The sequence below is a fragment of the Diadema setosum genome, chromosome 15, assembly GCF_964275005.1.
Source record: "Diadema setosum chromosome 15, eeDiaSeto1, whole genome shotgun sequence".
NCBI lineage: Eukaryota > Metazoa > Echinodermata > Echinoidea > Diadematoida > Diadematidae > Diadema > Diadema setosum.
The window spans coordinates 464,349-489,801 of record NC_092699.1 but is presented as its reverse complement, the minus strand read 5'-3'; the positions used below and the strand labels follow the sequence as shown (position 1 = coordinate 489,801).

The following is a 25,453-nucleotide window of genomic DNA, read 5'->3' as shown; positions in this document are numbered from 1 at the left end:
AGTCATAATTATGTCAACCGATTTGTGTTAAAACAAAATAATTTGTGTTGTTTTGTATAAATGAAAAAGTGTTGAGTGCCAGTGAGGCATAAAGAAGCCAAGATGTTATAATGTCACTTTCGCAAATTAATAACCTGTATATGTATTTCGTTACAGAGTGACAGTATCACATCTGTGTGTCGAGTATGATCTCGATATTTTCCAGAGTTTGCACATATATTACAACATCTTATCGCGTGACCACAGTACATATGTGTGAAGGGACAAAAAGACCTGTCCGATGTTCAAAATTTTGTTGTTGTTTTGGCTAACTTATGACGCAGAGTTGACATAAGTATAAAATTTATGAGCAAGTACATTGAGTAGATGTACACGTGTGTCATAGTGTTTAAATACGATGTTGTTATAATCAAGAGATGCGTGCTGTTACCACATTCAGTGAAACTCCAGTGAAAGTTTGTGTTGGAAAAACAGACATTTTATTATCTTTGCAACAGTCAGAACAATTTCAGGAAGTGTATGTTTGGTTTCCTTATTTAAAGATGAAGTGTATGTGTTACCAAAGAAAAAAATATTGTTCATGCCTGAAGTTCATTGGTCAAATATGTGAGGATAATTACAGTCGAGACTACCAGAAAGCACAGTCTCAGTCAAAATATTGATACTACTGGAGAAATGATTGATTACATTTGGTGTAATTTTTCCGGATTATGTGCACCCGTATGTGCACCCGTTTGAAAACGGTTTCACATGTGTATTACTGTAGACTGTTGATTTGTGTATTTACATGTTTTGTAGGGGGCTTGTCAAGTTTTCATATATTGTTCTAAAAGTGGACAATTGATGCCGGAGTTAACTGATTCTGATATGGCTCAAAATCAGTGATTATAAGTAAAGTAAGCCTTACAACGAAGGTGTTTATAGTCGAAAAGTTACATTCATAACTTTCCTCTTGTTAGGGGGAGGTGTGACGGAGAACTGTGATGTGCCTTGGTGAAACCAGGGTGGGGTGTAATAAAAGTGTCCATTCGGGACATGAGAGTTGGAGTTGGCAAACATGACGTGAACAGTTGCAGTCATTCGGTGCTGATCCAAGAATGTTTTGTCGGTGTATGACAGATGTTATGTCGGTGCTGACGGGTGTTCTGTTGGTGCATGACACTGTGTATAGCAATGACTACATTGTATATTGATAAAAATTTTGTAGTCGCCCCCTTTTTGTCAGAACCTTTGGCATTTGGATATATGCTAGAAAATAATATTTTCTGCAAACTGCAATTATAGCTACACTGTCCACTTTATATTATAAAGTGGACAGTGTAGCTATAATTGCAGTTTGCATATTAAAGAAAGCATTGTGGACAAAATTCATGGGAATTATGGCCAAACTGCCAATTTTTCATTATGTAGGGTAAGAAAAAGGTTTACAGCCTCACATGCTTATTGAAGCGTGACTGAAATGTCAGGAGGTCACTGATATGCGTGTGGGTATTAGCACAACATAAAAATAGCATCATACAGTTGATTTCAGTGCGCAAAATTATCGCAATTCTTACTGCACAATTTAAATTGTTATTTTTCTTTGTCAATTTACATAGATGAGTCATGAATAGTAACTTATCCTTTTGTTGAGATCCTGTGTTGAGTCTCTTGAATATTCAGATCCTTTGTTAACTTATTTGTATACAATGAATATTCACTGAATTGCAAGTGCCTGAACAAGAACTGGTTATACAATAAAATTGCTGGGAAGGACAGTTCGCCAGCAGAATCTCGTACAAGCAAGACCGTGTGTCAGCTGCCTCCTAACTTCCCCTAAGTTGTACTGCCTCTAAGAATATGTGAGCGAACCCGGAGCCCTACACCAGTATTAGCAGTCGTCGAGATAGCAGAAAATTGTCATCCCTCTCTTTCTTAGTGCGACCAGTCGGACAATGAGTGTGGGGACTCGTGGCGATGATCGGAAACCGAATGGTATGACTTGATAAACATAGGTCTTTTTCCATATTGTGAAACCCAGCAGATTTTGAGAGAGTGGGGCTACTGGCACGTGAAGACATGCATTGGCAAGTTTCATGGTGGTTGCCCATTCTTTGTGGATGTTTTAGGGGTAAGATTTTTGCGACGCTTTCCATCTTGAAGGGGCGGTTGGGGATAAAGCCACTTAGTTTCTTTAGGTTTAGAATCATCCTGCAATCTCCTATGCGTTTTTGGCGTGAGGAAGATCGGAGATAGAACGAGAACATCGCGGAAAAAAGAAAAAAAAAAAACTTGTCTGAATGCTCGTTTTCTTTCCAGTCACTGAATTTAATTGAGCAGGGTCTTTCTGAGCAAAGCGTTTTTATGGAGTGGGGTAACCTTCCGTAACAATTGCAGTACTTGGGATTTATTTTGTTCGTGTAGCCGTTTTGAATTATGAACTTGTCGTGAGAGATGTGATCGTCCCATTTTTTTGAAGTGCTTTATTTCCTCAGAATTGTTGGCGGCTCTGGAAGGGTGGACGATTTGGTTGCTGCTTGGCCTGGTCACGAAAAAATATTTTGCTGTTGGATGATTTTCCTGTCTCCCTCGGAGGTGATCTGGGTGGACCAGTGCGGTTATGACTATGAATCTCCCTATACCTCGTGTCAGGGTGGGTCTTGGATGAGTGGTAGGTTGATGTGGCCGAGAATTTGTAAACAGTCTTGTCGGCCATCAAGATTTTTTTTTTTCTAGGAGAGTTGTCGCATTATTTTCGATTTGTAGTTGTTCCTAAACCCATGCCCTTCTGACCCATGTGGTTAGTAAGGCTGTCCGCACTGCCTGCTCAAATTGTAGTTCAGAGATCTGTATGAGGAGGTTAGCAATGTTTTTGCGATCAACTGTAGAGATATTCAGTCTGTCTGCTTCACGTTGCGCCTTCAGGAGGTATGTCTGAAAGGTTGCTAGAGGCACAGACGTTCTTGCTGATCGTTCCACATTGAGTAGTTGGGATTCAAATTTCTGAAATCTATGTGTACGAAGAGTATTGCGCTTTGACGGCAAACGTTTTGTGTACGGTGTGTACTGTCTGTGATTCTGTATTTTGACCGTCCAGATTTTTTCCGTCTCTCTCCCGAACACTGTTCGACTACTTGCGCAGATCTGTCCTTTTTGGTACACTTGTTCCCCCGAACACTGATCAGTCTTTTTTTTTTAGGTAGATCTGTAGGTTTGTGGACGTTCTTGTCTTTCTCATTTTCCCCCCGAACTCTGTTCGGCTTCTTGGGAGGTATGTTTTTTTTTTAATTGTCCGTATTTTTCTCATATTTCTCCCGAACTGACGTCGGGTTTTTTGGAGTTTCGGATTCAGCACAACCCTTCTCTGGGTTTCGTGCGCTTCCGTGACGGAAATGTTAGTCGGAGCGAAAGTGGCGGAAGAGCCCACTTTTATGATGGCCACTCTCCGCCCTGTCGTTATTCCCAGACTTTTCTTGAGTTTCCGATATCTTCTCAAATATAACTCTGTCTTGGTTGGAAAGTAGTGCTTGTGAGATAGCTGTAGGGTGTTGTAGAACTTAAATAATAGCCAGTAAAAAAAAAAAAAAAATACAGGCGACTGCCTTGCAGTTGCCGGTAAAGGAATGAGGAGGATACGAAGTTAGCGTAGCCTTTTATAGTAAGGAATGCGGGGTTTCCCATTGTGCACAAAAGGGAATTCTGACAGGTTAGTCAGCTCTCACAGACTTTTTTTTTTCTTCTTTCTCTCTACCAGAGAGAACCTTTGCTGGTTTCAAAGCAGGTAGGGAAAGAAATAGCGATATGGTATAGGTATGGCGTATTCTGCCGTAGATCTGTAATTTGCTAAATCAAGAGGACAGAAAATAAATCTAATTATTTTCCAGGCTTCATAAGGATCATTCTAAATGTACTTTGACAATCTAGAGCAATATCAGTAAAGGTTTCAGATTACACACATTTAGATCCCACTTTCATACAATCTTCCAGCCCAAACAAATAGGCCTACAGTTAAGGAAAACAGTAAGATGAGGAGTAATTTCAGAATGTTTCACAGAAGAAGAGACATTTCTTTACACAACGTTTTTATTTTTCCAAAGCTTTACCTGTTTCATTTTCTTGGTGACCCAAAGATGGTCCAGTTCCCTCTAAAGCAGACCTCATGTCAGCTGTCAAGTTGAAGTCCCAGACAGTCTTTCCCTCGCTGTTTTTCACTGACACCAACCTCTGACCTATGTAAAGGACAGAAATTAGATCCAAATCAAAATACTCTCCCTTCTGTGCAGGTTGAATTGGAATACCAAATGGTAACACTGCAGAGAAATGATCCTCACAAAGAAACAGTTCATTTGGGTCTATTTCATATTGCTTGGAACAAGTAAAGTAAAACCCAGATTTGCATTAATTCAATTCAATCAACAGTACTACACTTGCAGAAATCCTTTTCCAGCGTAGCTGCACAGCGTTTAAAAGAAACCAATATCCTATTTTCACTGCGATTTATTAACATCTGTCACACTTTGAAAGGTACATGAATCACTATAATTATAATGATAAGTTCAAATGAGGAACTACTTTTACTTAAGGACCTCAGAATTAAGGTGCCATACATAAGATTGAAACAGAGAGTATTTTGTATCAATATGACATGGCCTGAAATCAAGAAGAGATTTTTAAATCAAACTTTCACTCACCTCCTACAGCAACCAGCAGCTTGACAACATCCACATGGTTGTTGGTGACAGCATCATGAAGGACAGTAGTACCACATGTCGGACTGAGATAGAGATCTAACTTTGGGACACTGGTTCTTGATCCTGAAACAGAAATGATTTTTCATTTCAATTTCCTTCTTTTAACATTTTCAAAGAGCTTTATTATACATCTCAACTTGTACAAAAAAATCATCTTTAATTCCTGCCATTTAAAAAATCAACTTTTCAATTCAATTCAATAGTTTATTCATTCATCATCAAAAAAAGAAAAAGAAAAAGGGAACATGATCCAAAGCGGTACAAGTTTCAATTTGTCTTTCATTCGTCTGATAAAGGCATTTTTTTAAACACAATATAAAGTATATGCACGAATGATGTCATAAAAAAGAAACAATACACTTTGCCGTGGCAACAAAAATAGTAAATAATCGTTAACGGTGGAAAACAGTGTTCCACTAAAAAGCCATGCTTGAAAGACGTGGACCCCTGGAACAAAACAACAACAGCACCAATTTGTTATACCGATTAAACATACTCATATTAAACTCTTCTATACTACTGTACATTCACTCATTGATATATATATGATGCTGATACTATAAACAATACCGTAAGCTATCGTACAGCTTATGAACTAAAACTAATTGTATATATCTGTCACTGTGGAGCAAAATTATGTTCATATACAGGGTTTTTTTTTTCTTTTTTGCCAGAAATTTCATTACAGTAACAATTTAACTCTCGTATCAAAAGTTGTTTTGGATTTTTTGATTTTGAAGTAAAATTGCTGTGATACAGCAAATTTTCATTAATTGTAAAATTAAAAAATTCCATATGTGGACTTCAATCATAATTATGAGCAATTCTCACTCACATTGAAAAGATGTAATGCACCTTGCCCCTCTGTTTATGAGATCTTCACTAAAATTTTGTTCATAAATGTCAAGAAAGTATTGATTTTCAAATCCAGGACAAACGTAGATGATCATCATGTGAGCTAAAAGATTGTGACTCTTAAAGAAAAGACAATCTTTTCTCCTCTCACCTGATGCCAACATATCAGGACGGAAATTGAGCAGCTCCTGTACACATTGAATGTTGCCATGGTTACATGCTTCATGAAGTGGGGTCCATCCAGCATAGTCCTGGGCGTTGACATCGATGTGTGGAGATGTCAGGAGCTGACGTACTCTGTCCACATCATTCTTGATACAGGCTACATGGAGAGGAGTTTCACCTGATGGAATAGAAAGTTCAGCAAGTCTTGATGATGATTAGGGAACAAGATTTTTGTAAACATAATTCAAGAAGGGCTATAATTAACCCACAGTTTTTCAAACAGTAGAGTAATATGAAATTTCTTGAGAATGTTAGATAAAACCTTTTTATACATGATTATTGTAAGTGAGAAAAGTACTTTGGGATAAAGATTTCATAAGGTAAAAGTTCGAGAATCAAAAGTAACGATTGGTCAACTCAATCATATCATAAACTTTTCGAAGACTCCATGAGACTTGTTACAGAATCTGTGAATTTTTCTGATTGTTCTACACAGTCAATGGACTTTGATGAATACATACCAGCTCAAACAAGGAAAATGCTGCATTATGTGATATATTGGGATGTCATCCATTCTTGAAGCATAATTGAATACAGAGTTCCTGTATAAACCAAATACCTGAAATGCTTCAGTGTCACCAACTAAGGCAGATATTATTATTATTATTATTATTACTACTACTATTATTTATAATGCGCTTTTCCCAAGCGCTTACAATCAATTCAAAACATGTACAACAGTATGTGTAATTGGATAAATGTTAAAGCTACGAACTAGTTGCTACTAAAAAGATGTGTTTTTAAGGCTTTTTTTTTTAACACTGACTGATGGAGACTGTCTAACGGTAAGTAGTAAATTGTTCCAGTGCTTTGAAGCAGACACAGTAAATGTCCTATCACCGGCTAAGGTGCGAGTAACAGAGTATGTGAGACGAAGCGGATCGCTAGGTGTCCTCAAATTTCTAGAAGATGTATATAAAGTCAAACAGGCGTCTAGATATTTCGGAGCTTGATTGTTGGGGATTTTATAGACAAACAAAACTAGTTTGAAAATTATCCGTTGCTTCAAAGGAAGCCAGTGCAACGACTTCGGAAGTGGCTGAGATGGGTAGTCCCTAGAAACCTGAAACACTAATCGGGCTGCCCAATTTTGAAGTCGCTGCACACGATCCAATTGAGTTGAAGGAATGGAAGAGAGAAGCCCGTTACAATAATCTATACGAAATAGAACCAAAGAACGCACTGCGTTATGACATGCAGATTGATCAATAAATGTCCTAATTCTAGCAATATTTCTTAAATAAAACGTAACAGTACTAAAAATTTGAGAAATATATTGAGACATTGACATTCGACGATCAAAAATGACACCAAGATTTCTTATTGTTTCTGAGGGGCTAATTAGTGTACAACCAACATTGAGCTGAATGTTTGGAAGACCGCGCAGATTGTGGGCTAAAGCTGCAAGAAAAAACTCAGTCCTTGAATCATTCAGTTTCAACTTATTTGCTACCATCCATTTCTTAATATCTAAAATACACGTTTGAGGTTTAGTAATGGCATTAAAAGAAGCTCGTGGAGTCTTCGGATCATAAGAAATAATAATAACTGTATATCATCAGCATAAAGATGGTAATTAACATCGTAATGTTGGGCTATCTCGCCAACTGGAAGAGATAAACTGAGTATCCTTTGGGTCCTACTATTGATTCCTGGGGAAGTCCAAACGCTAACATTGTGGGGTTTGACAAATTGCCGGCAATGTCAACTTGAGAAGACCATTCAAAAAGGTATGACTGAAACCAGGACAAAACTGTTGACCTAACACCTGTTCGTTTATATAAACGGGAAAGAAAAATTTGATGGTCAATCGTGTCAAATGCGGCTGACAGATCTAAAAGTACAGCAAAAACAACCTTGTTTGAATCAATGGCAAACATAATATAATTTTTCACTTTTACTAAAGCTGACTCAGTACTGTGCCGAAACCTGTAAGCAGATTGAAAAGTATCAAAAAGATTATTAGACTCAATGTGATGAACTAACTGTTTACAAACTGCTTTCTCGATAAGTTTACCTAAAAATGTTAAATTTGACACTGGTCTATAATTTTTAAATTCGTTTTGGTCCAGGCTGGGTTTCTTCAAAAGTGGTTTTACTATTGCCGAGTGTGCTCCTTTGGGAAAAACACCTGTGGAAAGAGATTGATTGACTATGTTTGTAAGCAATGGTAATACATGATTGAGGTTCTCTTTCAGGAGCCATGTTGGAATGGGATCAAGTTGACAAGATTTAGTAGCAGATGACATAATAATTCTGGACAAATCTGATTGTGTAAGCAACTGAAAATTCTCAAAAAGAGGAATATTTACGTTTACAGTATCACAAAACTGGTTTACAGTGATTCTGTTGCACGCATCTACTTCATCTCCAATTTTTCTTATCTTTCCGATAAAAAAACAAAGAAAATTGATTAGCTAATATGGATGCAGAATCATACCAAGGGAGATGACTTGCTTTCTTATTCAAAAGTGAGTAGATAATGCGATATACCTCCTTGACAGTGCTTGAACTCAACTTGTCTTTCAAAAAAATTCTCTTTAGAGACATTAATAACCCAACATGCATTTTTGTTTGCTGCAATGAACAGATTACGATCTGAATCAAGTCTTGTTTTCCGCCATTTTCGTTCTGCTTTACGACGAAGTTGGCGAGCTACAAGTGTGGACTCATTAAACCAAGGCATACGTGATTTCAAAGGGCGAGATTGTGTCTCAGATGGAGCATAGGTATCTAGTACCTTAGTAACTCCAGAAACATACCAATCAAACAAGGACTCGCTATCTAATCCTGCGGGTTGAGACGACACTAAATCCTGCAAAGCATTAGCAAATTGAACTTTATCAATTTTGCGATAATTGCGTAATGAAGAAGTAATAGAAATTAACTCTGATTTCTGTTTAGCCAGTGAGAAACGGATCATATGATGATCAGAGATACATGTTTCAACTGTATCACAATCTGATATTGCTAAATCATCTCGGGTAAAAAATAAATCTAAGGTGTGACCCAGATTATGAGTTGGACCTTGGACGTGTTGGATAAGCCCAGCAGATGCTATACTATTATTCATATGGAGCACATCGCTTTTAGACATGTCTTCCCAATGGATATTGAAGTCTCCTAATAACACCAATTTCCCCGGATACAAAGATATCCGGGGATATATTGTAATGTTGAAGAAAGTATGTTAATTGCCTCATAGCTCAAAACATCGACTACTATTATATTGGTAAGTCCCTCACCTTTCATTCTTGACACTTTTGACATCCTTTCATTCTTGACATTCACATTCTTCTTTGGTGTAGCCTGGGATCTTTCTGGTTGCTTGCTGCTTACAGTGACAAAAATAAAATCATATTACTCAAATATATGTCTGAATATTGGATATTTACCCTCATTTTTGGTACCAACCTCTAGAGCAAAAAAAAAAAAAAGAAAAAGGAAACTGCATTGGTATAATAAGGTCTATGCTCTCTCTCTCTTTAATGTCTTTTTTTTTTTTGAATGGTGAAATATCCAAAGAATTTTGCAATTTCAGGCTGTGCTCAAATTCTAATTCCATGGCAGTTGATTCAAGATATTTACAGAGAAATATTTACTATTTTGTAGCTTAGTTCTCGATTATAGCTTAATGGATGATGTAAATAGGTCCTACAAAATGATTTTGACTATGATTTTGACTATTCAAAAATATGCGTGAGTGTGTGCACCTATGGAGGTTGCCCCTCTAAGTAGCTCCCAGTTGATACATTGGTTTTTTTGTCATTCTGCATTTCCAAAGCGTCGTCAAAATAATGTGTAACGTTACAACTTTGTCTCAGGATACTGCTTGGAAAGTTTCTTCCAGTTTGATTGTGTGAATCTCGAGAATTCTGAGTTTCAAGTTTTGGTGTTTTGCAATAGCTGAGACTATCTAACTGCCATGTTGACCATACATCCAAGCCTGTTTCACAGTCACACTTGGTTGACCTTCCAGGGATGAATAGAAGCCCTGCTATTCATGCTACTTAGAACCCAGATTCTTGGACTTGGATCACAATGGCCTCTAAGAGGATTGAGTCTATTGCCCTCTTCTGCCTTCTTTTGTGTACCCTGGCCTATAAATGCAATGGAAATCCTTGTACAGTACTAATAGCAAACTTGTAGACCACCTGCAAGGGCTATGCTGGGCAAGCAGAGTATTCATATACTACCAAGTACTCTGGACCACCATTACCATATTATGCGAACTCTTCAGCGAATTTTCGCCCATCTCTTGTGACCTGTGGTGATGTAAGCCCCAACCCGGGACCCTCACGTGCATCTCACATACATCAGCATGACCAGCAGGCTGAGCCTCAGTGGCGAGATAAAGTAATGTATGCTATCATAGGCCTAGACTTTTCCTCGAGGGTCAAGCTGCAGTTCGTATTCATATTCAGAAGCTCGACCGTAAAGTATGGAATCAAATCCACCAACTGGGCATTGCTCGCCGACGGAAAACCCACCGTGGCTCAAAGGGTAGAAGAAGGAACAGACCAGATGAGAGAATTAGTGGTATGCCGAAAACTGGGGGATGCCGTGCAGAAGGTCACAAATCCTGCCATATCGCCACTCTTGTCTCCTGCAGCCCTGAACCAAGTATGCGACTGGTTCAACGGAGTGCAAGCCACCATAGTCTCGTTCAAATCATCAGAAAGGTCAAGCCATTCCATGTGAGTTATACTTTCCAACGCCTTCTTATGAGCAAAATGAGATCCCTTATTAACAAGTTTTGATGAATTAAAGCTGATACTCCGAGATAAAGACATTGATGTGTGCGCCGTAACTGAATCTTTGCTAACCTTAGATACTGTTGATTACTTTTCAGTCCATGGATACTCGCATTTCTCAAAATGTCGGTCTAGTCGAAGAGAAGGAGGGGTGTCCTTGTTCATTATACACGATCTTAACCCTTCTTCTGTTACGGACATCACTGTGCCCAACGACCTTGAAATCGCCTGGGTGCATATTCGCCCCCGTCGCCTCCCTTGCAAAATCTCCAGTGTACCTACATTGCAGCTTTGTACTCACCCCCAAATAGTGGTACCGAAGAACGGATGATCGATCATATCGTTCAGTCAATCGATGATCTGCGATTGAGACATCCATCTAGTGGGGCTGGTTGTGCTGGGTGACTTTAACCGGCTGGATGCAGATGTCATTTGTGCCAATTGCTTTCTTCGACAGGTAGTGGTGGACAAACCCACAAGATTTGGCTCAATAATGGATAAGATCTTAACAAACCACGGGGACTTCTACAATCAAGTTGTCATACTTTCCCCCTCGGAAAAAGTGACCACAATGTGGTAACCTGGTTTCCCAAGGAAGTATTTCCCCGTGAGCCCATGTGTTGACTAGGCGTGTCTTGAGACCTATCCGTGACTCTGACGCAAGATGTTTTGGTAGGTGGATCTCAAATCAGTCGTGGTCTAATGTTCATGATGCCCCAGATACCCAGACTAAATGTGATGAGTTCTACTCCACCATTCACCAAGCCCTGAACACATTCTTTCCTCAGAAGGAGGTACGAGTCCACAACAGAGACAAACCATGGATTACCCCTGAAATGAAATCACTGATAAGTAAACGACAACATCTCTTTGTGAACGGCCCCATAAGTGCTTGGAAAGCCTGCCGCAATAAAATCTGCAGGAGCATTCGCCGAGCGAAGAAAGAATTCTATCATGATCGTGTTGCCAAATTGAAGAATAATGATCCTGCGTCATGGTACAAAAACATTAAGCTCGTGACGTCAGGTACGTCAAATACCCATCGGATCATCGGACTCTCTCGGACTCTCTCTTCCTTTTCTTCTCTTTTTTTTTACGTTTTTCAACTGAACTACATGTTTTAATCATCGTCATCTGACTCTTCAATACCTGGAGATTGTTTTAAGACCTTTACCAAGTGAGTGGATCTACTCTTTAGAGACTTTTTAGCTGTCATTTTTATCCTGACAAGTTGCTGAGAATCGACTCTAGCCTTACAGTCCCACATCATCGTTCCTGTGTTGGTGCCTTTTTCCGCCTTCCTTGCCAGCTACATAACATTGAGCTATTCATTCATCAAGCCGAATTCTTGCCCATTATGTCGACCCGCAACACCAAAGCACTGATGAAGGAAATTCTACAAGACAATGATGTACTCCATGCGATCAAAACAGCTGTCAAGGAGGCAGTCGACGCCAAGATGAATGAGGTGATCAGTAGGCTGGAACAACAGGAGGGCAGGGTACTTGACCTGGAAAGCAAATGCCAGTCCTTAGAAAAGGAAATCAGTCAACTGAGGAAGGAGAAAGAACAAAATGCAAATGAGGTGATCCGACTGAAAAACAAAACTGATGATCAGGAACAATACTCAAGGCGCAACTGTGTCAGATTTTTTGGAGTTCCAGAGGCTGACCAGGGCAATATCGAGAACACAGACGAGACCATTCTTCGCATCGCCAAAGAAGTGATGTGTGTGGACCTCCCCCTATCTGCAATCGACAGGAGCCATCGCATCAGACGCCAGAAGCCCCCCAACTGACAACGCTCCACAGAAGCCAAGAGCGATCATTGTGAAGCTGTCCTCGTACAGGTACCGCCAGATGCTCTTCAGGAATAGGAAGAAGCTCAAGGACGCCAAAGGGAAGCACAAAGGCATCAGCATGTTTGAAAACTTGACAGACTTGAGGAGAACTCGACTGTGGGAGACGTTCTCCAAGATGAAGGCCCCCGACAGCAAAATCAAGCATGCCTGGACGATGGATGGTCGGATCCACGTTTCAATGACCACGGAAGCTGGGGGGATGATGAAAAAGGTGATCCACTCGAAAAGAGACCTTGATCTACTGTAAAGGCACATAGCATTGCTTCAACTTACAGGTATATATTGAAATCATTTTTTTTTAACTTGTGCTATCTATTAATATAAAATATACATAAACGGTTAATATATAAACAAAAGGAATGTATCTCCAGGGTCCAATATGCCATTTTGATTATTGTTTTTAACTATATTTTGTATGTTTTGATTGTTTGTATCTATAATTTCCTACATCTTTAATTTGTTTGTATGGTGTGTGTGAGTGTGCGCGTGTGCATTGAAATGTTTGATGATGACTGACAAAGAAAGCTATCAGCAATCACTAAGTTCGTGCAATATTGAAAGAATTTCTGAATATTTTTCTCCAATTCAGAGCGATGATCATGTAAGTGAGCCTTCTCATTCCTTTTATACCCCAAATGAATTCAATGATCAAAATATTGTGTCATCAAATATGTTTTCTATTTTTCATTGCAATTGTCGAAGCTTAAACAAAAACTTTGACGGTATGATAACCTTACTTAATATGATGAATGTAGAATTTTCAGTGATATGTATTTCTGAACCGTGGCTGAGAAGCAATAATTCGTTTTTTGATATTGATGATTATGTTTTTATTACAAAAGAAAGAGAAACAAAAAGAGGAGGAGTCGGATTATACATAAATAATATTCTGAATTTTAAACAAAGGCCGGATTTGGATGTAAATACTTTGTACATTGAATCTGTTGCGTTCTTACTATGTGACAAACGACAATGGACACGGACACGTCCCGTTAGTAGCCATCATTTATTGGGAGCCCGTCGTCATAGCAACCACACTATGGCAAGCCAATAGTGCATAATCATACATAACAACTCTCCCCCCTGCCAATCCAAAAATGTATTTTGACATCCGGTGTGAGGGTTTCCATAATACATTGTTGTGTACATCTGCAGTACCATGTTATTAGAACATGACATCACAAAAAAAAAAAAAAAATTGTCTCTTACTTACAAATATAGCCCACAACTGTGTGATCATAATCAAATGTCACTTGAACTTTAGCAACATTGTTCCTCTTCTGTTTTGTTGACGAAAAAGTGCAAAAAGTATCCTTTGCATAATAACCAAAATTCTGTCTTTGGCTACTGTTCAATAACTAACCGAAACAAGCTGTTTTCCAGCATTTATATGCATAAATTTCACATCATATATTCTGTAACATACAAAATAAAGTACATGAACTTAAACTTCCGCGTATTGTCTGAGTTATTTTTCCACAGTATGTATAATGATCCTGATTATCACAAAACTGTAAAACAACCAGTAAATAGCATTATTCGTTTCCTTATGAATAATGTCACATTATAAACTCAATGTTCAGTTTGATATGTAAATTCGGAATAACTTCTACTGTATCAAACTTTTGGGGTGAGTGGATATGCGATATGTAACCAGTTCAATATCTCCAGCAATGGATATACATGTATGGTCCATTCAACTGACACAGAATACTTGTTCAAAACATTTGTAATTCCGTTGTTACTTATTTTGCTTGTATACAAAACATCTGTAATCTGCTTTGTTGCTGATAATGTATGTACATAAACTACTAAACTTAACCAAAAACCTCGGGATATTACTTCATATCCAGCTAATATAACACCTTTTTCTGTTAAAATCGAAACAACAATCATCTGAATGATTTAAACACCAAAATTAACTACTTAATCACTGGGTTGTGATTTAACATCCTTCTTCATGTCAACTCCTCTACACCTCTATTCAGAAAGAGAATCTATCTGGTGGTTTTCTCTTTCTCTGAGACCTCCTCAACTCTTGTGTAGGAGACTGTTCTACTTCAGCTCCTTGTATATCACGTTCACTCTGAGTATCTACGTTGTCTTGTTGACGTAAGGTTTCAGGTACTCGAACTGGTGTGTTTTGAGAACCCAAGGGATGTTCTTCTACAGACCTAGGCAAGACAAATGTGTCCCTTAAGACAGACCTGCTGGGTCTTGAACTGTCTGGGTCTCGTGTAGGATCAAACTCTTTGTTCCCTAACTGACTCTGATCTTGTGAGTCTTCTTCCGTTTCTAATCTAGAAAGCAACTGATCTACATGCCTTCTCCAAAATCCTGTTTGTACTTGTACTTTGTACATGAGCGGACCTTCTCTCTCTACAACCACTCCCGGGACCCATTTACGCTTTCCTGTGTAGTCCCTAGCGAGTATGGATTGTCCTACTGCAAACTCGCGCATTTTGATCGCTTTGCCGCGCTTATCTCTGAGAGATGCCTGGTAATGCAGCTGTTCAGCATATCGACGTTCGATGTTAGGACGCAAGTTATCTAGTCTCATGCGCAACTGCCTTTTCATGAAGAGTGAAGCAGGTGATTCCCCCGTGACACTATGTGCTGCATTGCGGTAGGCCAGCAAGAATCTATCTAGCTTCGCTTGTGCAGATCCTCCATCAGATCTTGAGGCGCGCATGGACTGTTTGAGTGTCTGGACAAAACGCTCTGCTTGACCATTTGTACTCGGATGGTACGGTGCGCTGCGCTTGTGCTTTATGCCGTTCATGTGTACAAACTCTTGGAATTCAGTGGAGGTGAACTAACTTCCGTTGTCAGTTACGATGATTTGTGGTAGTCCATACCTAGCAAATACGCTTCGGAGAGTATCAATGGTGCGCTCTGATGTGATACTCGGCATGCTGAATACCTCTGGCCATTTCGAGTATGCGTCTACTATGACCATGTAGGTGAGACCTTCGAATGGTCCGGCAAAGTCCACATGGATTCTTTCCATCGGTTTGGACGCTGGAATCCATGGATGTAAGAGTGTTTGCGCTGGCTGATTTTGCACAACCTGACATGTTTCGCATCGCTTTGTGCATTCCTCGATCTGGGAATCGAGGTGCGGCCACCATACGTAGCTTCGTGCGATTGATTTCATTTTTACTACTCCGAGATGTCCTTGATGCAATTCCGCAAGGACTGCCTTCTGCATCTTGTGAGGGATGATGATTCGCATTCCCCACATGAGTATTCCTTGCTCGATTGTGATTTCTGTTCTGCGCATGAAGAATGTCTTTAGCTCGCTTTCTTCTGTAGGTAGCTGCTTTGGCCATCCATCCAAAGTATATCTGAGCACTTTGGACAAGATCGGGTCTTTGCGCGTTGCATTACGCAATTCCTCGTGTGTTGTCGGTAGCATATCCACATGACAAACCGAAACATTTCCTGGTTCACGACCTTCGCGTTTCTCGTGTGAGTCCGGTAGCCTTGAAAAGCAGTCTGCATTTGCATTGGCCTTTGATGTGCGGTAGCGTATCTCGTAATCAAAGCCTGCGAGGTACATAGCCCATCTTTGCATGCGTTCCGCTGCTAATGTAGGCAAACTCTTGTACGGGCCTAGCAGTGCTGTGAGCGGCTTATTATCGGTAATGAGCGTAAACCTGCGGCCATAGATGTACATGTAGAACTTGCGAAGCGCGAATATGATTGCTAACGCTTCTCGCTCGATCTGAGGATATTTTCTTTCCGTTTTCGTGAGCGACCTGGACGCAAACTGTATCGGTCTTTCAGTTCCGTCTGGTAGTACGTGCGACAATACTGCGCCTATGCCTATCGGACTCGCATCCGTTGCGATGGAGATCGGCAACTGTGGATCATAGTGGATCAAACAATCTGACGCTTGCAGCAGTTCTTTCGAGCGTTTGAATGCCGTTTCTGCTTCTTCGCTCCAAGCGAACTTCCGATCAGATTTCAAAAGATCTGTGAGCGGGGCGATCACGTGCGCTAAATTTGGAACATACTTGCGATAGTAGTTCAACAACCCTAGGTACGATCGTAACTGCGACACATCAGTTGGTATAGGGAGATTCACAATCTGCTTCACCTTCTCCTCAACAGTGTGCACACCTTGCGCATCTATACGATGTCCTAGAAACTCCACAGAGTTGCACTCGAACTCGCATTTCTCCTTTTTGAGCTTCAGACCGCGTTGCTCTAAGCGCGTGAGCACTGCGTCCAAATTTCTCATGTGCTCTTCTTGCGAACTACCCGTAACGAGAATATCGTCTAGGTACACCTGTACTCCCGGTAATCCTTGCAAAACCTGATCTATCGCGTTCTGCCAAATTGCCGGTGCTGTGGTAATCCCAAACACTAGTCTATTCTGCTTGAACAACCCCTTGTGTGTTGATAGTACTAAGTACTGTTTGGAGTTTTCATCTAGTTCCATTTGATTGTAGGCATGGGCTAGGTCTAACTTCGAAAAGGTTACTCCTCCACTCAGACTTGACAAAATGTCATCGACATTTATGTTGGGTGGTGCCACTGGACTAAGCACTGGGTTGACGGTGCACTTGTAGTTTCCACACAGCCTAACTGTTCCATCTTTCTTAGGGACAGGCACTATGCCTGTGCTCCATTCACTGTGTTCTATTGGTTTGTAAGTACACCACACTTCTCTAATCGGTCTAGTTCTTGTTCTACCCCTGCCTTTAGTGCATACGGGACTTTGTAGGGCTTAGTCCTGACTGGTGTAGCATCATCTTTCACCCTTATGCTAGCCTTTGCATGGGACAATTTACCTAGCTGTCCATCGAATAGCTTCTCGTGTTTCTGAACTACTTGATCGCTTAGCCTACGCACGTTCACTTTCTGGTCCAATGTACTAGTACCAAGACTTGTCTGGACTAACGACTTCCAGTCTAGTGGTATTACTCCTAACCACTCACGACCTAGCAACATGTACTCTGTACATTCCAGTACATACAGGGCTAGTCTACCTTGGTATGTTCCATACCTAACCTGGACTTGGACCTTACCAACAGGCTCAACTGTCTCTCCTGTAAAACTCACAAACGACTTCTCAGTCTGGTCCATTTTCAAGTGGGACAAATGCTTTTCATAGTACGACAGTGGTATGATGCTTACACTTGACCCTGTATCGACTTCCATTTGTGTCAATTTACCTTCAATCTCAATGGGGGCCAAAATAGCACCACTCTCAGACCTAGAACTGGACCTAGTCCTAGACTTAGAACTACTCTCAGTCCTCATCTTGAACATAGTGCGATCGTACTCAACATCACTTTCTTTGTCAGAACAATCACGCTCACTCTCATTCTCACTGTTTCCAGACATATCATTGTATTCACGACTTTCCTTTACATTATGAATACCACCTTTCCTTTTCTGTCCTTCATTTCCTTTACTCTTTGACTTAGTCTTGGATCTAGAGTCTGTGTGTTCTTTGTTCTGATTTTTCATCGGTTTTGGCTTACTCCGGCACTTCCTTTCAATGTGTCCTTTCTTCTGACAGCATCTGCAAGTTGCTGACTTAAACCAACACTGATCAGGTGCATGGTTCCTCCCACAACGATAGCACTCGCGTTGTTCCTTCCTCCCGCGGTTACCGCTGCCTGTAGAACCGTGCGGCTTACCGTAGACCGCGTTCACAGTGGTGCTGGTCCTGGTTCCTGGTCTAGCGCCGCTGTAATCTCCGATGCCATTCCGTGAACTCTGGTTCCGCATAGCACGGGCCTCTCCCGCTGCTGTTTCTCTCTGTAGCGCGTAGTCTACCGCTTCTCTGAACGAAAGTCTGGGGTTTTCCGTTGCTTTTTCCATCAACTTCAGCGAAGTAGGCTCGTGGGAAATGCCACTGATGAATCTATCGCGAAGCTGTTCATCGAGCTTGTCCCCGTATTGGCAGTTCAAGCTCAAATGTTTCAGCTGAACCACGTAGTCACTCGTCGACTCGTCGGGCGCTTGATCACGACGGATGAACTTTTGTCGCTCCGCTACAACCATGGGCGTCGATTTCAAATGGCGTCGCAAAACCATCTTCAGTTCGTTATAGGACTTCGATTGTGGGGTGGCTGGTGCTACCAAGTCTCGTACAAGACTGTAGTATTTCGGTCCGATAGAATGTAAGAACATGGCAGTGACCTGCTTTGCTAATGCTAGGTCCCGCTCCTCTGTGCGATCGCGTGCGCTCTGTACTGGCTCATCAGGCACCGCGAGCCCATTCGCCAATAGGTAAAGTTCGAACCGCTCGACGTAACCGTCCCAGTCTTCCGTGTCGTCGTAGCTGGAACTAAACGGTGGCAAAAATACCCTGTTCTGCCCCAAATTTGCACTCGCCATTGTGCTAGCTGCACCCCTACAACTTAGAGAGTCGAATGTCACAAATATCCCGTCCTCGTCGCCAGTTTGTTGCGTTCTTACTATGTGACAAACGACAATGGACACGGACACGTCCCGTTAGTAGCCATCATTTATTGGGAGCCCGTCGTCATAGCAACCACACTATGGCAAGCCAATAGTGCATAATCATACATAACAGAATCTGTATTTGTCGAGATACAAAATAATGATAGAAATATAATAGTTGGAGGTGTATACCGTCCATCTGATCAATCTGTGCAATTATTTAATGATGTTTTAGAAGAAATTTTGAGAGTTGTAAATAAAGAAAAGAAATTATTTTATCTTCTAGGTGATTATAACTTAAATCTATTTAATGTTTCATTTTCTCAGAATGTAAATAATTTTCTTGATATTTGTATGACAAGTTGTATTTATCCTTTGATCCATAGTCCGACACGCATCACCAGTAATTCAGCTACTTTGATTGATAACATTTTAACAAATGACCTTGAATATATTTTCTCACGTGTCATTGTAGCAGACATTAGTGATCATTTCCCGATTTTTGCAATATCCAATGTATCTTTACGCCAAAATGAGAAGCCTGATATTAAGATGAAACGTGTTATGAATGAAGAAAATATTGCTCGTTTTATTCTCGCAGAATTCTCGTTGGAATGTCTATGATAATGATGTAAATGTATCTTATGATGCTTTTTTGGAAAAGTTCATGTATATTTCTGATTTGTGTTTTTCAACTACGAAAGTTCCGAAAAAGAAGTTTAGAAATAAGCCATGGTTTGATAAATCAAGGTAATTCCAATTTATAAGGGAGGGTCAAAAGAAGAAGTTAGTAATTATCGCCCTATATCTATTCTTCCTCTTTTCTCAAAGATATTAGAAAAATGTGTGTATAATCGTTTATCTGTTTTTTTTTTTTTTTTGGAAAAGTGCAATATAATTAGTAATAAGCAGTTTGGCTTCCGAGCTGGACATTCTACATCTTCTGCCATTGTTGAATTTATACACAAGGTTGCTGATACTTTTGATGATAAAGAAATAATGATTGGTCTTTTGTTAGATTTGAGTAAAGCTTTTGATTCATTCAACCATTCAATTTTATTGCAAAAGCTTAATTTGTATGGTGTAAGAGGAGTGAACCTACAATGGTTTGATAGCTATTTAAGTAGAAGAAAGCAATATGTTGTGTATGATGATATTGAATCTGATATGATGACAATAAGATTTGGTGTGCCACAAGGATCTATCCTTGGTCCTTTGCTCTTTTTTTTTTTTGTTATATATAAATGATATGTGTAATGTTTCAGATTCTTTGCAGTTAATAATGTTTGCGGACGACACCAGTATGTTCATGAAGGGTAGAGATCCAGTTGTACTTCAAAATGATTTTACTAAAGAATTTTTGAAATTTGTTGATTGGTTAGACTGTAATAAACTTGTTCTTAATGCAAAGAAAACAAATTATATGGTATTCACGAAAAGACAGATAGATATCAGCGAAATTAAGATTGAAGTTAAAGATTTACATTTTGATCAAGTTTGTTCGATCAAATTCCTTGGTGTGACAATTGATAACAAACTTAATTGGAACGAACATACTGGTGTCGTCTGCAATAGATTGTCAAAAAATGTAGGATTATTTTATAAATTGCGATTTCTGTCAAGAAAGGTGTTGCTTCTTCTTTACAATACTCTTGTATTACCTCATTTAAACTACTGTGCAATAGCTTGGGCAAATTCAGGTATGACCAATGCCAGAAGATTGTTTTTATTGCAGAAAAAGCTGGTCCGTATTATTCATCACTGTGATTTTCTTGCCCATACATCGCCTATATTTTTTAATCTGAAGATTTTAAAATTTAATGATATACATTATCATCAAAGTGCAATTTTTATGTATTTATGCTTTAGGAAGATGCTTCCAAAATGTTTGATTAACTATTTTCAAACAAGTGATAACAGAAGATATAATATGAGAATCAAAGATAAATTTACATTGCCTTATGCCAGAACTATGCCATCATATAATTCTATATTTTTTAATGGACCCAAAATTTGGAATGCTATTCCGGTCGAAATAAGACAGAGTTCATCGCTGAATGTGTTTAAAAGAAAATTAAGATTGCATGTTTTAAATCAGTATGCCGAAATGGTGTCATAAACCTTTCTCTTATAAAATATGAGTGTGTGTGTGTGTGTGTGTGTGTGTGTGCGTATGTACGTGTGTATTAGTTCATAAAGAAATGTATTCATTCAATATTTTGATATTTTATGAATGAAATAGTATGGGGACAGGACTTTTATATAAGGCATAGCCTTTCTGTCTGTCTCCGAACACTTTCAAATGTATTGTATATTTGTACTCATGCTTATTGTAATCATTCTTTTCTTGTTATAGTATGGTGTTGTCAATTTTCTGTATTCTCCTGTTTTTACTGAAAGTGTTGAATAAATCTGAATCTGAATCTGAGGTAGCCAGTTGAATGAGACAATCCATGTTCCAGATGTTGATCAGTCGAAAGCAGACGTTGTCGCCGAAACCATCAATTCGCACTTCATAAGCACCTCAGCTGGTATAGCACCCCCTGACATGTCCAAACTCCCACCGTTAACGTCTGATACCCCACACTTCCAAGACTTGGACAATGGGAAGTGATGCGAGAGTTACAGAAAGTGAGTCCAGGAAAGTCGTGTGGACCTGATGGAATCCCGGCGAGAGTGATAAGGATGTTTTCACTTGAATTAAGCTCCCCGTTATGTCACATTTTGAACAGTTCCTACCCAAACAGAAATTTAAGCTAGTCGCGAGCTTGCGGGCGACAAGCTTGCGTCAATCTTAATAAGCTTGCGAACACAGCATTAAGATCGCGTTAATTGCGCGCAATCTTACCGCGAACTTACGGTAAGCCTGCGGTGCTGCTATAAAGAACCCCGCAAGCTGGCGCATGCTTGCGCAAGCTTGCGGGTTACTAACTTTTTATGTGCCACGTTCGCATGTCCGATGCGACAGCGTGCCAACTTCGCATATTCCGCTCAAATCAACAAACCCGCCCAAACCGATCGATAAATCGCCAAATGTCGCAGGACAATGAAAGCTTTTCTTGTGTTTCCGTTCGTCTCACTTATATCTTGCATATTGTGCATAAATATTGTGTGGAGAATGACTATCAAGCGGTGTTCCCCAATCGATTTGCATGTCAATAAGTTTTTGTCACAGTTATGTGTGCAAAAGTCATGTCTTTGCAGTAATTTAGCGACCGGTCATTTTAAAGAAAAAAACATCATCGATTTATCATGCAATTTTCATCAAAGTAAAGCTTGACATTTTCTCGACAACTTTGCTCACTACATGTCCAGCTTAGCAGAAATCTAGAAGTTACATCAATTTGAAAGTCATAAAGTTTTTTCAAAGCATGACTACATTGGTGTCTCAGAATAATGTGGCACACACGGGGTTTCGACCATTGCACATAAAGAGTTAAAAGCCCCGCAAGCTCGCGATGTTGTAGCAGCCCAATTCTGCAAGCTTGCGGCAAGCTTGCGAATTACTATCAAAAGCCCTGCAAGCTCGCGATGCTTGTAACAAAAAACTCCGCAAGCTTGCGAGTTGAATTGCTTGAATGGTGCCCTCTCAGTTACAAAAAAGAAAGTTACTTTGTTCACTCTGAAATTCAAAATGGCGGTTTGACTGTTTCTTTTGCAGCTTAGATTTAAGGACAATAATTCTGTTCAAGGTATGAAATTGATTAATACTATATATATATAAACTAACTGCATGCATTAACATGCTGAATAATCTCACCATATTTTCATTCCCAATGTAACGGAAATGTTATTTTATTAAACAACTGGCAGGGAGACATCTCCTCCTTTGTCTACATCATCCTCCCTCATCTTAACATGTCTTCATCCTCTTTCCCTTTCTCTCCCCCAGCACAGCCACCTCCCATCTCTTAACACATCATCTCTTTCCCCCTCTCTCTTCTCCCTGGTACTCTCCCTGGCAGGTTGGGTTCTTATCTATGTTCAGTAAACATAGGGCAGTAGCTTAAAGGGACTGGTGAGGAGTGTTGGAGCCCAAAATGCAAAAGTGCTATTTCATGAACTGAAACAGGTAAAAACAAGGACCAATGCCTATGAAAGGACCAGGCAATGAAAAGGAATCGATGAAAAATACGGCATTATGAGGACATTTATGATTTTGTTGAAGAGCGTTACTGTAACGCTTGTCAAAATCACAGGGGGTCGGCTTAGAGTCTCTACGTTCAAGTGTTGTTTTTGCCTCCCTCTTTTGTCCGATTTTGGCACAGCGTTGATGTATTGCCTTCTCCTCGGCGAAAAGCAAGCCCAAGATATCGCAGCGATCGCGAGGCGAAACCCGGGTGCCTGTTCACTGGCTAGCGAGCGTTATCGGTGCATCTCGCGGGATCCGCCCGGCATACCGGCAGCTAGCTAGCACGGGTCCGCTCGAACTCCTACGTATAGGCCTACTTACCGTACCATTCCATCCACACAACAATGGAGCCGCAGGAGGAGAGCGAGAGATCTGTCTCCAAGAAGAGGAAGACCGTGAAAACCAGAGATAGAGTATGGAGATGGCGACAGAAAAATAAAATGAAGTCAGTCCCAATTCCCCTCAAGACACTGGGAGAAATAGGGGGCTGAACGACAGAGATGTAATTTCACTTTTGCTGGATCGGTAATAAATTTGTGAAACTCGGAAGACTTCATTCAGTTTAGTGTGAGTAGGACCTAGGCCTAAATAACTGTTAGTGTTAGTGTAACATTGCTGATAGAGATGTCACTTAGAGGATCTACACACACAATAGCGTAGGCCTATATTAGTACAGTTTTGTTAGGTGTCCTATAAACCCACATCCTAACATTTTTTCTATCAAACTAAAAGATATATCAATTTGTCTGAGATTTTACTCACATGTGAAGAAAGGCTACATGCAGATTCACAAAGGTGTATTCAGAATACGATTGAGATATTGTGACGGTTTTTGAAAGAGGAATAATGCTGCATACGATTATGTTGTGTACCACTATTCACCTAGAATATTTCGTCATGTACATTCACGAACCTTGTTTGACCCCTTCGATGTGAGTGTTAAATGCTGACACCATCATGTTTCGAACACCATTATGTTTCGAACTGTTACAGTTTCATCTAATAATGCATCCCTGATCTGATTCTCCATCCATAGAACTAGTTCGGCCCGATACCAAATAGCTGGTCCAGTTGCATACTCACTAGATCGGTCCGCCTTGATTCTAAAATTGCCCTCCTTTGACCAAGCTTGAATGTAGACCAGGCCGACTTGATCTCAGAAAGATCGACCCAGTTTTACATCCACGCGCCTCTGCCTTCTTTGAGAAACTGGATGACCCAGTTACACATCGTTCGCATGGTAACTGGATCGCCCAGCTTTAAGGCACGCGACATCCCAGATCGTATATAAACGTCTGTTTTGGTAATTACAAGAGGAGAAGAGAGGAGAAAAGAATTCCCTTTACGCCCTGCTTTTACGAGACTGGACTAGGAGCGAGTAGTTCGAGACCGCATGATGTGTTAGCCCTTTTCTCGCTGTTACATATGTGATGTTGTTTTGACGCTCGTCTTTTCAGTACGTGATGTCTTCTTTTAAATAAAATACGAATAAAGTGAACTCGATAATTCTCTTGTAATTAATTGAACTCTCCTCTACGACAAATTGTATGGGATATGCGTGTGCGCGAAATCACCATTTGAACTCTCGCCATCCATGAAATGCATCCACAACTCTCATCACGAACGCACCCAGAAAATTCGTCGCAATGGTGTCAGGAGTGGGATGCCAAAAGGAGTGTGGAATTACCGGCGAAAGGACTAATGGTCATCGAAAGTGTTTTCTTGACCATTGTGAGCGGAGACAAGGAAATTGGCAGAATCGAATCCACATTGGAATACAGCGGTAGCAAGTCCCAATGCATCTTCAAGGATTCCATGATACGGGGCGGGGACTTCCCTCATGGAGATGGCACTGGAAGCAAGACTACGACAAATTTGATGGTGGCAACTTCCCAGCCTAGCTACTACGGGTCTGGCTTGCCGAGTACCACCAGCGCTGACAGGGACGTGAACGGATCACAGTTTTTCACCGCGACCGTTGAGACATCTTGGCTGGACGGGAAGTACATCGTTGGATAGACAGACCCGACACATATCACCATGACAACCGAGAGACATCAAACATATTCCACGAAAATCAAACACCGTGAATGACCCAGAATTAACGCAATAAGAAAAGTTGTGCACATTGGAATTTGCGATTTGTTGCTTGCTCATCACCGACTTCATATAGCAGCTGTTTTCTTTTACAAGCAGTCATTTGCCGTTATCTTTTTAATAAGTATTGCACTCTCTCCATTTTGTGTTGTAGTGTTGCAACTTGGAAAAACATGTATCTCCAATAATTGGTGGAGGCATTTGGGAAATTTCCCTATTGGTTATGATTGCCTGCATTACGTTTTGTTTCGATATTCTGTAGAAATTTCGAGGAAATTGATGCGCATGAGGTTAAAAAAATAGAATACTTTAATAGTCTATATAGTATTGCGGGATAAAATGTTGTGGAGTTGGCATGATTAACACATATTGAAAA

The 25,453-nt window shown here is 40.2% G+C and overlaps 1 protein-coding gene across 1 annotated transcript; it reads left to right on the top strand.

The window, feature by feature from the left end:
• Positions 1 to 24,681: 24,681 nt before the first annotated feature.
• On the top strand, positions 24,682 to 24,999 carry LOC140239136 (uncharacterized). The gene has a single exon (XM_072319021.1). The coding sequence runs from the start codon at positions 24,682 to 24,684 to the stop codon at positions 24,997 to 24,999; it is 318 nt and encodes a 105-aa protein (XP_072175122.1).
• Positions 25,000 to 25,453: the final 454 nt, after the last annotated feature.

Excerpts from the sequence above, each read along its gene's own strand:
- LOC140239136 (XM_072319021.1), top strand. The coding sequence starts at position 24,682 with ATGGTCATCGAAAGTGTTTTCTTGACCATTGTGAGCGGAGACAAGGAA.